Raw genomic sequence first — 16,806 nt, 5'->3', positions numbered from 1 at the left:
ACAGTTGACTGGACATCAGTTTGCAATCACAAGTGTTACTTTGGTTCTCCCCCTTTACTGAATGGAACAAAAGATTTTCTGTAATTTAGTTTAAGTCATTTTCAACGGGAAGATGACAATTAAAAAGGGAGAACTCCCATCTAATAAATAACACCATGGATGTAGATTCAGCTCAACAAATCTGTAGCTAGTAGGAACAGGCACAGGTTTACTTGGTACACAGGTTTTTTTAAAAACTCAGCTCATGAAGTTGCAAATAAATTGGAATAGAAGGCTACCATAAATATACAAAGTTTTCTGCCCTCAGAAGTCCAAACTCTTGCCTTCTCTGAGCAGCACACAATCAAAAAAGTGTGAGAAACTTGTTTGCTTACTCAAGAAAGAAATATGGGATGAACAGATGTGCTGGTCACGATTATTGTGAAGAATTCTAAATGCTCTATTTTTCGAGCTCTCACTCAATTAGTTATTCCACTACAAAATTAATAGTTTTTTTTCTCCCACACACAAAAAAAAGGCATTGGAAGACAGTGTGCTCATTCTTCTGTGGACAGGCAGTCAATCATGCCGTATCTTATTGCAAGAACATTCACCTTGTTTGCTCAAACCCAATTTGAAAAATTTAATTTTATGTTAAAAAAAGATTTAAAAAATGTTATCATCAGGCAATGAATAATCCAGGCAGTTTTTTTTTCCTCCCTGGCATTTTGGTAGTGTGTGATAAGACTAAAAACAACAGGCTGCTCAGTAAAGTGAAAAAAAGAGATAGATAACATTGATATGCACTCCTACACAAAACAGTCCAACCCTTATCTTTGCTTTTTATCACAGTTTTTTTTCCACACAACCGGACTGGAAGCTCCTTTAATAAAAACACATTCAGAGGGGAAAAAAATAGATGTGAAGTTTTAACTCTCCCCCTTTTTTAAAAAAAAGAAACATAATTTATCAAGGTATTATCGAGAAATCCAGACACCCTAATCAGCTCCCATGAAGTCAGTATTTCCATTCTTATCTACTGGAGGAGTGGAAATGGAGAAGTGATTGTCAGAGCTGTGCAGATTACTGGAGCGGAATGCTAATGGAGGACAAGGCTCGACCATTGGTCGCTTAGTACTTGCTATCTGTACTGTTATCAAAGTTTATCAATGCAACCATCGCTTCATAGTAATGGGACCAGTTCAACTTTCTGCATTATCATATAGCAATCCTGCCCATGAGGCCTACACTAAGAGAGTGTTATGCAGCTGAGAGTAAAAGAGAAGGAAAAAGCAATGTTGGTGCAGGCAACAAAGAGTGAAAATAGAGAGGTCTGTACAGACAAAGGGAGGAGGAGAGAAATATATAAAACCCATTATCCACAAAAAAAACAGAAAAATGCAATGTAAGGGGTGGGGGGGAATGTTTGAAGGAAAGAAGACACAAAGGAAAAATAGTAATAGTTGAAAAGCAATGAAAAGAATGCTGAGATACCAGGTAGAAAAAGCAATTTGTTAAAAAAAGGGGGGGAAAAAAAGCAAGATTCAGGGAAAAAAAAAATCAAGGACAATACCCTGCCACCTTTGATAACAGGCCACTGAAAGAAATGAAGCAAAAACAAAGCACTATAAAATGGGAAAAACTAAAAAGACACATTGTAGAGTTATGAAGAACGTATGATCTCAAGTACATTACATTCTTTGCTTTCACAATGTAGCTGATACAAGATATTCTAACATTAAAACAAAGTTTATATGGCATTTATTAAAATACTTTCTAAAGCGATAAAGAGTAAGTTTAGCTATTATTAAAACATTTTCATAGAAGGACACAGTTAAAAACAAGTACTTACTTCGACTACAACATTGAGAAGGAACTTCTGATACAAAAAAAAAATCAATAGTGTATTAAGGAACATACCCAGTTTATGAAACAGCATTTAATATCCTTTCAATAACAGAGAATAACTATATTTTAACCATGGGTCTTTAAGATCAAGATAATCTGCATACAAAAATGTATGGGGCAAACAGCTGGAAACATTAATGTTATCAGCTTCCATCTTTTACAATAATTTCTATTATAATAATCCGATGGGGCTTTTAAGTAACTGGCAACTATGATTTACATATAGTTCTCAAATCAGCACTAATCCAGGCTTCCTGAAAGATGATTTATTTTCACTTTCATTTAACCTGAGCAAAATGTAACCACGAATTTAATGCTTTTTGAAAAAAAAATCTAATTTCTTTACCACCAGACATTACTTTAGATCCTATGCACACAGACATTTGCAAAATGAAATCACACACGCGAAAGGTCACATTTCGTTTGCTTTCCAGAGCAACCTTTTTTACTCTCATTTATGAATTCCCAGAATTTTCATCCAACCAGTAAAAATGTTGATGTGAATAAAACAATTTTGTATTTTTTTTTAAACAGCAACATTCCTTTTAAAGATTTGGCACTTTATGTGATCAGTTATTCATTTGCTTCATTTTTTATGTATTTTACATTAATACGGTTTGTCCTTAAAATATATTAGTGCAAAGTAAAATGTTATTATTTAAAATATGATGACAGAAAGGTCAGACTCAATATACTGTAATTAAATCACAACACCTTATTCACTTGTATTGTTCGCTGTCATCAACTACATTGCAAGCTAATCAAATCCAGTTCAAAATGGACTTCATTAGGCCAATAAGAATATCAATCTTTAAAAAAAGCCATGTTTATTTATTTTTTTTATAGAGCATGACAGCATGGTTAATCAACTCTCAAAACTCTACAAGCTGTTAAGAATCCTTTGAAATAACATGGTCAATTTCTGTCACATATTTAAAACAATGCTGCACTTATCAGGCTGGAGGAAGGGCAGAAATGCAGCAGGTGAAATTTAGTGCTGAGAAATGTGAAATGTTGCATTTTTGGGAGAACAGGCAAAATGAGCTGGAGAGGGTGCGACTCCAAAAGTAGCAGAAGACCAGAAAATTCTGCAAGTTTATGGGTATTGTTTGAGAAAGTTTTGAAGAAGTACACAGGATCCTGAGTTTTATAAAAGGGACAAGAGCAAGGCAGTCACAATGAACCATAACTGGTTCAACCATAACTGGTTCAACCATAACTGGTTCAACCATAACTGGTTCAACCATAACTGGTTCAACCATAACTGGTTCAACCATAACTGGTTCAACCATAACTGGTTCAACCATAACTGGTTCAACCATAACTGGTTCAACCATAACTGGTTCAACCATAACTGGTTCAACCATAACTGGTTCAACCATAACTGGTTCAACCATAACTGGTTCAACCATAACTGGTTCAACCATAACTGGTTCAACCATAACTGGAATATTACACCAGTCATGAATATGTCATTTGATGAAAGATGGAAAGGATGTGGAGAGACTGAGGCAGTGATTAAGATGGGTTTCGTGGGGCGGCTTTAATTTTGTGGACAACGTTGGGCTGTTTTCCTTGGGACAGCGAGATGTTAGATCTGTTCAAAATGATCAAGCACAGAGGAGATGGAGAGAAACTATTCCATGAGCGGAAAAATCCAGGATTGGGGTCCAGAACTTTGCTCAGATTCCAGCAACTGCCGTCCTGGTCTCTCCCTCCCGGGGCACAAAAATCGAAGGGGACCGGCGAGGAAAACAAAAGTGACAGGAGGATTATTTAGGGCCTGGAGTACATGACCACGAATACAACTGTAGCTCTCCGAAGGGATCTGGAAAAGTATCTAAAACAATACACATGAAGGTTGACGAGAAAAAAAAGAGACGAATTAGTTGTTCAACGCGACAGGCCGAATCGATCTGATCATCCTACAATTTTATCTTTAAAAATCAAACCGACCCTGAAGTCAAACTGATCTCAGTCATTGACTAACATAAACTGATCAGGGTCATTCTTCGTCGTGACATTTCTGGGTGGAAACTTTTTCTCCTCTCTCTCTTCCATCCCGTTCGAGTGAATCGGTGAAACCCAGCTCCTACACCTCGAACGCTTAGTTTTCTTTTCCTTCAGTATCTGATGTGTGCATTCCACCCCAGTGACCTACTGCATTAAACCTTGATTAAGTGTATTCTCTTGCAGCAAAGCTTCAGAGCCCATTTATCTTTTATACCGTAGATTTCTCAATAAATCACCATGATATGTCCCTATATTTAATGTTTCATTCACTACATCAGCACAACTTTTTCTTTATTAAAGTAACCGTTACCTGCATCCTAGCAGCTACTCCAACCTGGACAGCACCTAAGACAATTAACAAGGGGGAAAAATGGGGATGTTGTCGAATTCCAGTTGGAGCAATATGAAAGCCCTGTATTTCTCTCCTCTCACCACTTCAACGAGCTCTCGATTTTAAATTAAAAAAAAAGAATCAATGGCATTAAATAGCTTAACGGTGGAATCGATTACATCAGCTGTCGTGTTTTTAACTTCTTTGTATTTGTCTAACCGTCCCACTCGGTACCTCTCCAGTCTGGTTCGAACTGATAAGAACTGTTATCAGAGTTGGCAATCTATATCAGGACCTAGATCAAGCCTCCGGCTTATCGTGTTTTCTCATCACCCAGTCTACAGTCAAACAAGCTCCACTTTTGTTCTAGGTTTCCTCTACCCGAAAGAAAGTCGTCGTCAGAGGTGGGGGGGAGACACACTTTAAAAGAAATGACTAAAATCATCATTAAACGTGGGAAATGCTAGTGTCAGGAGCTGATAGATATAAAGGGCAAATAAATGTGAGCAGTTATTTCCAACTTGCATTAAACAGGCACGAGTTCGCAATCGAGGTCTGTTTCGAAAAATATCTTGTGCTTTCGACTTCACGTTTGAATGACGAGCACCTGCCTGGAAACGAATGGCTTTTTAAAGCGTAGAAGAGACGCCAAGGCGTTGTTGGAGTTGACAGAGAGTTTGTGAAGTGACCAGAAGAGCAGAATCGAAGCGACAAACTCACGTTTAATCTGCCGGGGGTTACTCTGTTTCCTCCTGGACATTGTGGCCGCCGGTTGCCGTGGGAAGGAAGGGAGGGAGGGAGAGAGGGAGGGAGGGAGGAGAGGGGGGGGCGGTTCACGGGTGGACAACTGGAGCGTGCTTTCGTCGCATGGTATCTTCGCTGAGGACAGAACTCGGTGACCGGAGCCGAGACGAGCCGCGAAAGAAACGTCCCATTCCCAAGCACCGCACTATTATCCAGCCCGCACTCACCCGATACACTGTGTCCCAGCCGACGTCTGACGTCACGCCGCACACGGCAACCCTGGCAACCAGGCAGCGTTGGGCCGGACGTCAGGGCGCAGCGGGGGTCCGTCGGATCGGGCGCCTCCTGCGCCGCACCTGGGTCCTCTGGCGGAAGCGGGGCCGGGGCTGAGAAGCGACGCAGATGCTCAGTCAATCATTCACTCGTGTGTTGTTTACACATGACGGGCAGGTAGGACAGGCTTTACGCAGTGTTTAGCCGAACTGCCGTGCCCCCCCTCACCCCCACCTGCCCTTCACCTTCACCCCCCCTCACCCCCACCTCCCCTTCACCTTCACCCCCCTCACCCCCACCCCCCTTCACCTTCACCCCAACCCCCCCTCACCCCCACCCCCCTCACCCCCACCCCCCCTCACCCCCACCCCCCCTCACCCCCACCCCCCCTCACCCCCACCCCCCCTCACCCCCACCCTCCCTCACCCCCACCCCCCCTCACCCCCACCCCCCCTCACCCCCACCCCCCCTCACCCCCACCCCCCCTCACCCCCAACCCCCTCACCCCCAACCCCCTCACCCCCACCCCCCCTCACCCCCAACCCCCTCACCCCCAACCCCCTCACCCCCACCCCACCCTCACCCCCACCCCCCCTCACCCCCACCCCGCCTCACCCCCACCCTCCCTCACCCCCACCCCCCCTCACCCCCAACCCCCTCACCCCCAACCCCCTCACCCCCAACCCCCTCACCCCCAACCCCCTCACCCCCAACCCCCTCACCCCCAACCCCCTCACCCCCACCCCACCCTCACCCCCACCCCCCCTCACCCCCACCCCCCCTCACCCCCACCCCCCCTCACCCCCAACCCCCTCACCCCCACCCCACCCTCACCCCCACCCCCCCTCACCCCCACCCCCCCTCACCCCCACCCCCCCTCACCCCCACCCCCCCTCACCCCCACCCTCCCTCACCCCCACCCTCCCTCACCCCCACCCTCCCTCACCCCCACCCTCCCTCACCCCCACCCCCTCACCCCATCAACCCCCTCACCCCATCAACCCCCTCACCCCATCAACCCCCTCACCCCCAACCCCCTCACCCCCAACCCCCTCACCCCCAACCCCCTCACCCCCAACCCCCTCACCCCCAACCCCCTCACCCCCAACCCCCTCACCCCCAACCCCCCTCACCCCCAACCCCCTCACCCCCAACCCCCTCACCCCCAACCCCCTCACCCCCAACCCCCTCACCCCCAACCCCCTCACCCCCAACCCCCTCACCCCCAACCCCCTCACCCCCAACCCCCTCACCCCCAACCCCCTCACCCCCAACCCCCTCACCCCCAACCCCCTCACCCCCAACCCCCTCACCCCCAACCCCCTCACCCCCAACCCCCTCACCCCCAACCCCCTCACCCCCAACCCCCTCACCCCCAACCCCCTCACCCCCAACCCCCTCACCCCCAACCCCCTCACCCCCAACCCCCTCACCCCCAACCCCCTCACCCCCAACCCCCTCACCCCCAACCCCCTCACCCCCAACCCCCTCACCCCCAACCCCCTCACCCCCAACCCCCTCACCCCCAACCCCCTCACCCCCAACCCCCTCACCCCCAACCCCCTCACCCCCAACCCCCTCACCCCCAACCCCCTCACCCCCAACCCCCTCACCCCCAACCCCCTCACCCCCAACCCCCTCACCCCCAACCCCCTCACCCCCAACCCCCTCACCCCCAACCCCCTCACCCCCAACCCCCTCACCCCCAACCCCCTCACCCCCAACCCCCTCACCCCCAACCCCCTCACCCCCAACCCCCTCACCCCCAACCCCCTCACCCCCAACCCCCTCACCCCCAACCCCCTCACCCCCAACCCCCTCACCCCCAACCCCCTCACCCCCAACCCCCTCACCCCCAACCCCCTCACCCCCAACCCCCTCACCCCCAACCCCCTCACCCCCAACCCCCTCACCCCCAACCCCCTCACCCCCAACCCCCTCACCCCCAACCCCCTCACCCCCAACCCCCTCACCCCCAACCCCCTCACCCCCAACCCCCTCACCCCCAACCCCCTCACCCCCAACCCCCTCACCCCCAACCCCCTCACCCCCAACCCCCTCACCCCCAACCCCCTCACCCCCAACCCCCTCACCCCCAACCCCCTCACCCCCAACCCCCTCACCCCCAACCCCCTCACCCCCAACCCCCTCACCCCCAACCCCCTCACCCCCAACCCCCTCACCCCCAACCCCCTCACCCCCAACCCCCTCACCCCCAACCCCCTCACCCCCAACCCCCTCACCCCCAACCCCCTCACCCCCAACCCCCTCACCCCCAACCCCCTCACCCCCAACCCCCTCACCCCCAACCCCCTCACCCCCAACCCCCTCACCCCCAACCCCCTCACCCCCAACCCCCTCACCCCCAACCCCCTCACCCCCAACCCCCTCACCCCCAACCCCCTCACCCCCAACCCCCTCACCCCCAACCCCCTCACCCCCAACCCCCTCACCCCCAACCCCCTCACCCCCAACCCCCTCACCCCCAACCCCCTCACCCCCAACCCCCTCACCCCCAACCCCCTCACCCCCAACCCCCTCACCCCCAACCCCCTCACCCCCAACCCCCTCACCCCCAACCCCCTCACCCCCAACCCCCTCACCCCCAACCCCCTCACCCCCACCCCCTCACCACCCCCACCCCCCCTCACCCTCACCCCCTCACCCTCACCCCCTCCCCCACCCCCTCCCCCACCCCCTCCCCCACCCCCTCCCCTACCCCCTCACCCCCTCCCTCACCCCCTCCCTCACCCCCTCCCTCACCCCCTCCCCCACCCCCTCCCCCACCCCCTCCCCCACCCCCTCCCCCACCCCCTCACCCCCACCAACTCACCCCCACCCCACCCCCTCACCCTCACCCCCACCCCCTCACCCTCACCCCCACCCCCTCACCCTCACCCCCACCCCCTCACCCTCACCCCCACCCCCTCACACCCTCCCCCACCCCCTCACCCCCACCCCCCTCACCCCCACCCCCCTCACCCTCACCCCCACCCCTCACCCCCACCCCTCACCCCCACCCCTCACCCCCACCCCTCACCCCCACCCCTCACCCCCACCCCTCACCCCCACCCCCACCCCTCACCCCCACCCCTCACCCCCACCCCTTCACCCCCACCCCTTCACCCCCACCCCTTCACCCCCACCCCTTCACCCCCACCCCTTCACCCCCACCCCTTCACCCCCACCCCTTCACCCCCCACCCCTCACCCCCCACCCCTCACCCCCCACCCCCCTTCACCCCCACCCCTCCCCCCCACCATCCCCACCCCCCCCACCTTCATCCCCACCCCCCCCCCTCACCCCCACCCCAGCCTTGGCAGTTTGACCTGATCTCACACTCCCAATGGATTTCACAGGCGCCTGAAATTAAAGCCTGGCTCCTACAATCCAGCTAATGTGTGTCTTGATTGAGATGGAGGGAACTTTCTTTCTCCCCTTTCATTAGGGTCCCGGGGGCTCAGGAACCACCCCCCCAAGCCATATCTGCGGGGCTTCCCAATGCCCACCACCTTCCAGTACCAAACAATGGTCTTTCTGGCCCGTCCTGCCAAGGTGCTGACGGCCACAGCAGGAACCTGGAGTTGACACCGAGAACGCTCCACCAAGTCCGGGACCAGGGGGTGACCAACGTGCCCACCTTGACTTCAGCGGGAATGGACTTCTGACGCCTCTGATGTTCGCCTCCAATCCAGGTTAACATAACAACCACGGGGTTGAACAAGAAAGCCTGCAGAATCTGTGATTGTAGTTCAATGCGCAAGCACTTCAGAAGAAGGGCTCAACCCCGAAATGTATTTTGCTACATAAAGAGCACTACCTGCTAAGTTTCTCCAGCACGTTTGTGTATTGAACAACAACATCCAAGAAGTCTGCATAATAATTCCAGGGTTTAAATGGTTGAAGAACCAGAACAAAATATTGATGAAAGGAGAATATCCAAATACCCACTCATTTCACTAAAATCAGATGAGACTGTAACTAATTAATTTTTAGTTTTTATAAATGACCTAGATTGGAACATCCTTTTAATTTAGACATACAGCATGGTAATAGGCCATTTTGGCCCACTGGTATGTACCAGGCGTGTAGGTTCATTGGGCGGCATGGACTATTACTGTGCTGTATGTCTAAATTAAAAGGTTGACCATCCCTGACCTCAATGAAGAAATAAAAGGATGAGTCAGTGAGTTTGCGGAGGATACGAAGGTTGCAGGAGTTGTGGATAATATGAAGGGTTGGTGTACGTTACAAAAGGATATGGAATGCAGAGTTGGGTGGAAAAATGGCAGGAGTTCAATCTGGATGAGTGTGAGGTGATGCATTTTAGAATGTCAAACCTGAAGGATGAGTACATGGTTAACGGCTGGGTGCTTCACAGTGTGGAAGAACAGGGGGTCTAAATCCATAGATTTCTCAAGGTTGCTGTGGAGGTTGATAGGATAGTTAAGAAGGCTTGTGGGATACTGGGTGTCATAAGTCGGGAGATTGAGTTCAGGTGTGGAGAGGTCATGTTACAACTCTACAGATCACTGGTGAGATGACATTTGGAGTATTATGTTCAGTTCTGGCCACCTCGTTATAGGAAGGATATGGAAGCTATGGAGAGGATGCAGAGGAGATTTACCAGGATGTTGCCTGGATTGGAAAATGTCTTCTGAGGCAAGGCTAGTAGAGCTAGGACTTTCCTCTTTGAAGTGAAGAAGAATGACAGGTGACTTAATAGAGGTTTACAAGATACTGAAGAGGCATAGATAGGGTAAACAGCCAGTGCCTTTTTTTTTCCAGAATTGGAATAGCAATAACCAGAAGACATTTGCACAAAATGAGGGGAGGAAAGTTTGGGGGAAGACATCGGGGTAAGCTTTTTACACAGAGTTGTGGGTATCTGGAATGCTTTTCCAGGGGTGGTGGTGGAAGCTGAAACTTTGGGAGATTTTAAGAGATGATTAGACAGACAGATGGATGAAAGAAAAATAGAGGGTTATGAGGTAGGAAGGGTTTAGTGTTTTTGGTAGGAATATGTCTGCACAACATTGAGGGCTGAAGGGCCTGTCATGTGCTGTAGTGTTTTATGTTCTATACTGAGAACATGATTTTTCTCCATAAAATAACATCATTGTTTTAGCTGCTATGATAGCCAGGTTTCATTTCAGCCAATACAGTAATTTCGTACGTACATGTTAGCATTTTAATATTGGTATGGAAGAAGCACAAACATAACACTTTGTATTACTGTGTATCCATCCTAAATGCCTGCCTCTGCATCTTTATTAGAATAGGAGGGAAGTCTTGGCTTACATCCATGGTATCTGGGAGCAAGGGACAGAGAGAACCCTTTAACACAAAGACCTAATAATCTGTTCTCTTCTTCAGAATATCAGAGTCCACAATAGTAGGGCAGCCTTGCTAAATTTATCCTTTTAGTCAGGAACTATATTGAGTAAAAGGGCCTTGTGAATCTATTATTTTGTGTTCTCGGGTTGATCCTAACTCAAAATATACACGCATGAACCAGATGATGAACTGAATAGGTTTTCTGCTACTCTTTTGGTAGATTTTAATCTTCAGAGTATTTTCTTCTCAGGAGACTTCAGCTGAAGATAAAACCCAGCATTATTTCATGACAGGAGGTGGAGGCACAAGATAGATCAGCTGAACACATTGGAACTTGATGTCAACCTTGTCTCCATTTGCCAGAGCTACCCGCAGTGTGGCTTAAATGAAGCTGCTCTGACAGTTGTGGAGTGCTTGCCCCAATGTAATTTTTTCAAACCACAGTTTTAAGATCAATCTGTAGGCTAAGAAATAGTATTTATAACACTCCTCTATGGTACCACCAGCAGTCCCCGAAATTTCCTGAAATGGTATTGCAAAGGTCTATTCCACAATGTTTATGCTGAGCTTGTTCTTTTCACAGAGTGCTACAAAACTAAGGGCAAATTGCACATGATACCTCCTCTCTGCCCTATTTCTGCCCTGTGCTTTCCTCTCCTGTATTGGAACAACCATGTGACTTACTTGACTGTTGATGCAGTAATAAATTTGGAGTTGACTGAAATTTGTTGAATCAAATACTGAGTTGAAGCAGACTGTTTTGGTGCAGAACAAGAAAAGAATTTGTTCTTCAGATTTCCGATTTATTGTCAGAATACAAACATGACATCACATACAACCCTAAGATTCTTCTTCCTGCAGGCCAGGCAGAATTACCACTAGTGCAAAAACAAAAACCTGTACATAATGTACATAGGTAAGCAAATAAACAAATGTAAAGAACCATGCAATACAGAGGGAAGGAAAAAAAACAAAGTGCAAAAGTAAGTGTCCTTAAATGAGTCCCTGATTGAGTTTGTTGTTGAGGAGTCTGGTGGTGCGAGTCTTATGGCACCTGTACCTGACGGTAGCAGTGAGGACAGTTCGTGTGCTGGGTGATGTGGATCCTTAATGATTGCTGCTGCTCTCTGATGGCAGCATTTCCCCAAGATGTCCTCGATGGTGGGAAGGAGGTTTGCCTGTGATGTCCTAGGCTGTGTCCATTACCTTTACAGGGCTTTATGCTTAGTGATATTGTGGTGCTTTGATACTGATGGAGATTATGGAGGAGATGTTCTTACCAATCCTCACTGATTGTGATCTGCAGGTAAGGAAATCCAGAATCTAATTACACAGTGGGGTGTTGAGTCCCAGGTCTTGGAGTTTTCTGATCAGTTTTGAAGGGATGATGGTGTTAAATGTTGAACTGTAGTCAATAAAGACCATCCTGTTGTATGCATCTTTGCTGTCCAGGTGTTCCAGTGCTTTGTGTAGAGCCAGTGAGATGGCATCTGCCATAGTCCTGTTACTGTGATAGAGCAATTGGAAAGCAATTACAGCAAAGTTATTTTTGTGCTAAAATTCCAGGAAATTACACTAGGCTTTCTTTAGCTAATTGCCACTGGACAGACTTTGCATTTGTCACAAATATAAAGGATGTGCTCAGTTGAATTCAAATGCTGGATTATGGGAAGCCAAATATTTTCAGGCTCTATCAACTTCAGGATAGATCTTGCTAGATTTCTTTTTCAGCTTCTCTTCATTAACTCATAAATTTATGTGATTGAACCCTTCAACGAATTGCTGAATACGCAACTTGTAAATATATTCCTTAAAACGTTGTGAAGCTGTGCACTCTGCAAGAGAAATAATCAAGGCGTGAAGAAATCTTGCATGCAAATGATTTAAAAACTTTTAAGAGGAACTGTATTTTAACAGAGTCTTTGATTCAGTTCTATGACCACCGCCAGTGGGCTGATATCGCCTCCAACCGTGCATCTTGGCACCTCACAGTTCGGCGGACTGCAACCTCCTTTGAAGAAGACCGCAGAGCCCACTTCACTGACAAAAGACAAAGAGGAAAAACCCAACACCCAACCCCAACCAACCAATTTTCCCTTGCAACCGCTGCAACCGTGCCTGCCTGTCCTGCTTCAGACTTGTCAGTCACCAACGAGCCTGCAGCAGACGTGGACATACCGCTCCATAAATCTTCGTCCGCGAAGCCGAGCCAAAGAAAGAATGTATATTTAATGTGAACCAACACATTTCTATAATCCAACAAATCTCGAGGTAATTGTGTCACTAAAGGATACCTTGATAAAAGGCTCAAGTCTGAAAAGTTGGTTATATACCTTTATCTTTGCTATACAAAGTACACTGTTGAACTTGCTGAGTTTCTCCAGCATTGTGTTTTACTTCAACCACAGTGCCTGAAGACTTTCATTTTTTTTAAACATAAACTCAAACTTGGGAAGGAGGCAATATTAAGATATTACTGAACTAAACAAAAGATAGATTTTCATCCATCTACAGTGCTAGATGATGAAATTATTTTTTCCTGACAAGCTGCAGTGATTAAAAGGGAAGTGATCACAAGCAAGGTGGCCATGTTGGAAAGGCTGCTTTGAGTTGGAAGTGGTACCAGTGAGTTAAAGTACAGTGAATAGTTAAAGAGGGAAAAGAGCATTTAGCTAAAGCAAGGCAAGATTTTCATTTTCCTTAAGTCTGCTACTCTATTAAAAGGGGAGTAAAGACAATCAGTGAAAAGGTTTGCTCTTCCTGTTGTTGAGCCCAGAGGACCCCAAAACCCAGCAGCAATTGAAATTCACCAAGACAAACTTAAGCAAAAGTTGGTTTTAATTATCTTTAAACATGAAAACAGGTTCAAACTTTAACTTATTACTATTAACTGAACCCCCTTCTATTTCTAAGTTCATGTGTATATAATGTGTGTGTAAGTTCAGAAAAGTTCTTTAATTCACAGTCCAATCTCACTCCTCCCAAATTCACGAGTTGCAGGCAATTCTTATGCTGTGCATAGAATTTGACATTTATGAATCTTCACCAGGCTTTGGTGCTTGAAAGGTAAATGGTGACCGCTCAGGAAGGTTCTTGTCGCTTTTCAGAGAGAGATTCGTTGCTCGTTGGACACCCATAATTAATTCCTTCAGATCAGCCATTTCATTGTCTTGCTGAAGAAACTTGCCCCATCAGGGTTTTCCAGATGATAACCTCCTTCTTTCAGTTCCTTTTTGTTTCCCTATTTCAAGTGAAACATAATACAGCCAGCCATCTCCTCTTGTATGGATTACAAGGGCTTTGACCAGGCTGAACTAAGAACACACAACCCGTCTTCAAGATGGGTATTTTCCTCAAGCTTGCCAGCTTGTCCTGTTCCAGTCCCAGCTGCTGCTGCTGAACTGTAGAACTGAATTCTCCCTCACTCTCAGAGAAAACCACATGAGCCTCTTAGAACAGCAAACTGCACAGACTGCGGCACCGGACCCAATCTTCTGAGTTCGTTCATCTGTTGCTTTCCTTAACAATAATCCATTACTCCACAGCATGTCCAATTAACACCTACTTGTGAAGTCCTTATAGGCATTCTTCAAATTTTTTGCAAAGGCACTCGGAGCCTGGACTGTCTGGCTTGCGTGGAGCTCCAACATTTTAAATGAGATCTGTTTGGAAGTGTTTGTATCTGTGTGTGACCAAACTAAAAACCCCACACAATTTATCTCCTTTTAAAGCATATAATATTCTTCTTTCTTTGGCTTGGCTTTGCGGACGAAGATTTATGGAGGGGTAAATGTCCACGTCAGCTGCAGGCTCGTTTGTGGCTGGCAAGTCCAATGCAGGTCAGGCAGACACGGTTGCAGCGGTTGCTGGTTGGTTGGGGTTGGGTGTTGGGTTTTTCCTCCTTTGTCTTTTGTCATTGAGATGGGCTCTGCGGTCTTCTTCAAAGGAGCTTGCTACCCGCCGAACTGTGAGGCGCCAAGATGCACGGTTGGAGGCGATATCAGCCCACTGGCGGTGGTCAATGTGGCAGGCACCAAGAGATTTCTTTAGGCAGTCCTTGTACCTCTTCTTTGGTGCACCTCTGTCACGGTGGCCAGTGGAGAGCTCGCCATATAACACGATCTTGGGAAGGCGATGGTCCTCCATTCTGGAGACGTGACCTACCCAGCGCAGTTGGATCTTCAGCAGCTATAACATTATCTGTCATACTGTGAGATGTGGGAGATCGGCAAACAGTGTAGTATCCCTAACGATTATAGCTGCAATAAGTGTATATAGCTGGATCTCCTCTCGTACTGTATACATTATTGGAACAGCAGTTGGATTTACTGAGGAGCATACAAGAGGAAGAGAATGTCATAGACTGGAGTTTCAAAGAGTTGGTCACACCCAAGATAGAGGCAGGAAGTTGTTGGGTGGCCATCAGGAAAGGTAGAGGGGCTTGGCAGAGAGTACCTATGGCCATTCCCCTCACTGAAAAGTGCATGATATTTAATATTGATGGGGGAGATGATATTTGAGAGGAGATCTAGGTGACAGCAGCCAACTCTAGCACAATGACTGGGTTGATACGCAGACGGACTCCTTACAGACAGCGTGGGATTCAAACCCCAGTCCTGATCGCTGGCACTGTGAAGGCTACACCAACTGTGCTTGAGAATGAAAGAGATGGAAATGAATGCATGTCTTTTTTTTTTGCAAATTTGCATCAATACAAAGTATAAATTCAATAATACATTAATTATGATGTCATACAAAATGATACAATTTTTTTTATTTTTCTCCCCACCCCTGCCCCCAAAGAAAGAAAAAAAGAAAAAGAAGAAAGAACACCTACTTCTACACATATAATGTTATTAACATATATAATATTCATTGACTATTTTTTATAATTTCTAACTGAGAGGGGTGGGTAAGGTGGAAGATGTGGATGGAATTTTATTCATAAAATCCATATATGATTCCCAAATTTTATAAAAGTTTTCAATTCAATTCCTTAAACTATATATAATTTTTTCTAAAGGTATACAATTTTGCATCTGTCTAATAGTACCGCTCAGTCAGTTTTCCATGATACTGCCATACATTTCTTTGCAGTCGCTATTGCAATATTTAAAAAAATTTCTTGGTAGTTATCCAATTTCAGTTTTATATCTTTTTCATATATATTCCCAATAAAAATCTTCTTGGATCTTTTTGTATATTTATCTTCATAATTTGTCCGAACAATACACTCAAATCATTCCAAAATCATTCCACTTTCTCACAGGGCCTCCAAATGTATAAAAAAGTCACTATTTCCTTGTTACATTGAAAACACTGATCTGGATAATTAGAATTAAGTCCATTCAATTTATGTGGAGTATAATATAAATGATGAAAAAAAGTATATTGAACCATTTAATACCTAGGATTAATTGTATTTTTAACACTTGGCACAATTTGGACCATATTTCCTCCTGAATTTGTATATTTAAATCTTTCTCCAATTGTAATTTTGATTTATATAAATCTTCCTTTTAGTTTCTTGTAATTTTATATACATATTAGTAATAATTTTCTTAATAATAAATGTATCTTATTATACCTTCAAATTGACTTTGTTCTGGGAGTCTCAAATCTGTTCCTAATTTCCTTTTTATATATGATTTTAATTGGTAATATGCAAAAATTGTATTATTTTGTATATTGTATTTATCTTTTAATTGCTCAAAAGTTTTTAAAAAGTCCCAAAAAACAATCTTTTATCCTCTGAATATCTTTACTATAACAATGAATAAATATGAAATTATAGTGAAAAGAATAAGTTGATTTTTAACAACATTTCTTAATCCCTCTCTCCATATGAACCCCATTCCATATTTTCAATTTATGTTTTAAAATTGGTTCTTGTATTTTCCCTTTAAACAATTCACTATTCCATTTATACATAATTTGTTGTGGGATAGTTCCTCCAATTTTATTCAATTCAATCTGAACCCAAGCTGTTTTCTCACCCACTTGATAACAGGAGGACAAAAATCTTAATTGAGCTGCTTTATAATAATTTTTAAAATTTGGTAATCTTAGTCCACCCTGATCAAATTTCCATGTTAATTTTTCAGGACCAATTCTTGACATTTTACCTTTCCAAGTAAATTCTTGTTATAGTTTTATTCAAACTCTGGAAAAAAAATTTCTGTCACATGAATGTGTAATGATTGAAATAAATATTGTATTCT

At 46.2% G+C, this 16,806-nt stretch overlaps 1 protein-coding gene and 1 long non-coding RNA gene across 12 annotated transcripts in view; one reads left to right on the top strand and one right to left on the bottom strand.

Moving 5' to 3' along the window:
- Nucleotides 1-5,275, bottom strand: part of zfpm1 (zinc finger protein, FOG family member 1) — a 210,196-nt gene extending 204,921 nt beyond the window's left edge. For 7 of the 9 annotated variants that reach the window (XM_069901841.1, XM_069901846.1, XM_069901847.1 and 4 more), the window contains exon 1: nt 4,952-5,196. In XM_069901841.1, the coding sequence (XP_069757942.1) occupies nt 4,952-4,991 (40 nt within the window). In that variant the 5' untranslated portion in view covers nt 4,992-5,196. The other 2 variants (XM_069901842.1, XM_069901848.1) reach the window with 2 other exon arrangements.
- LOC138744947 (uncharacterized) lies at nt 5,207-16,039 on the top strand. 3 transcript variants are annotated; one of them, XR_011345889.1, is made up of 4 exons: nt 5,237-5,425; nt 8,697-8,943; nt 10,836-11,009; nt 15,389-16,039. It is a non-coding gene; the product is annotated as an uncharacterized lncRNA (long non-coding RNA). The 3 variants fall into 3 exon arrangements; XR_011345891.1 differs by lacking the exon at nt 10,836-11,009 and having other exon boundaries at nt 5,238-5,425; XR_011345890.1 differs by lacking the exons at nt 8,697-8,943; nt 15,389-16,039 and having other exon boundaries at nt 5,207-5,425.
- The last annotated feature ends 767 nt before the right edge of the window (nt 16,040-16,806 follow it).

This window comes from Narcine bancroftii, chromosome 10, assembly GCF_036971445.1.
Source record: "Narcine bancroftii isolate sNarBan1 chromosome 10, sNarBan1.hap1, whole genome shotgun sequence".
NCBI classification, from domain to species: domain Eukaryota; kingdom Metazoa; phylum Chordata; class Chondrichthyes; order Torpediniformes; family Narcinidae; genus Narcine; species Narcine bancroftii.
The sequence above is the reverse complement of the archived record's forward strand: the minus strand, read 5'-3'. Positions and strand labels throughout refer to the sequence as shown.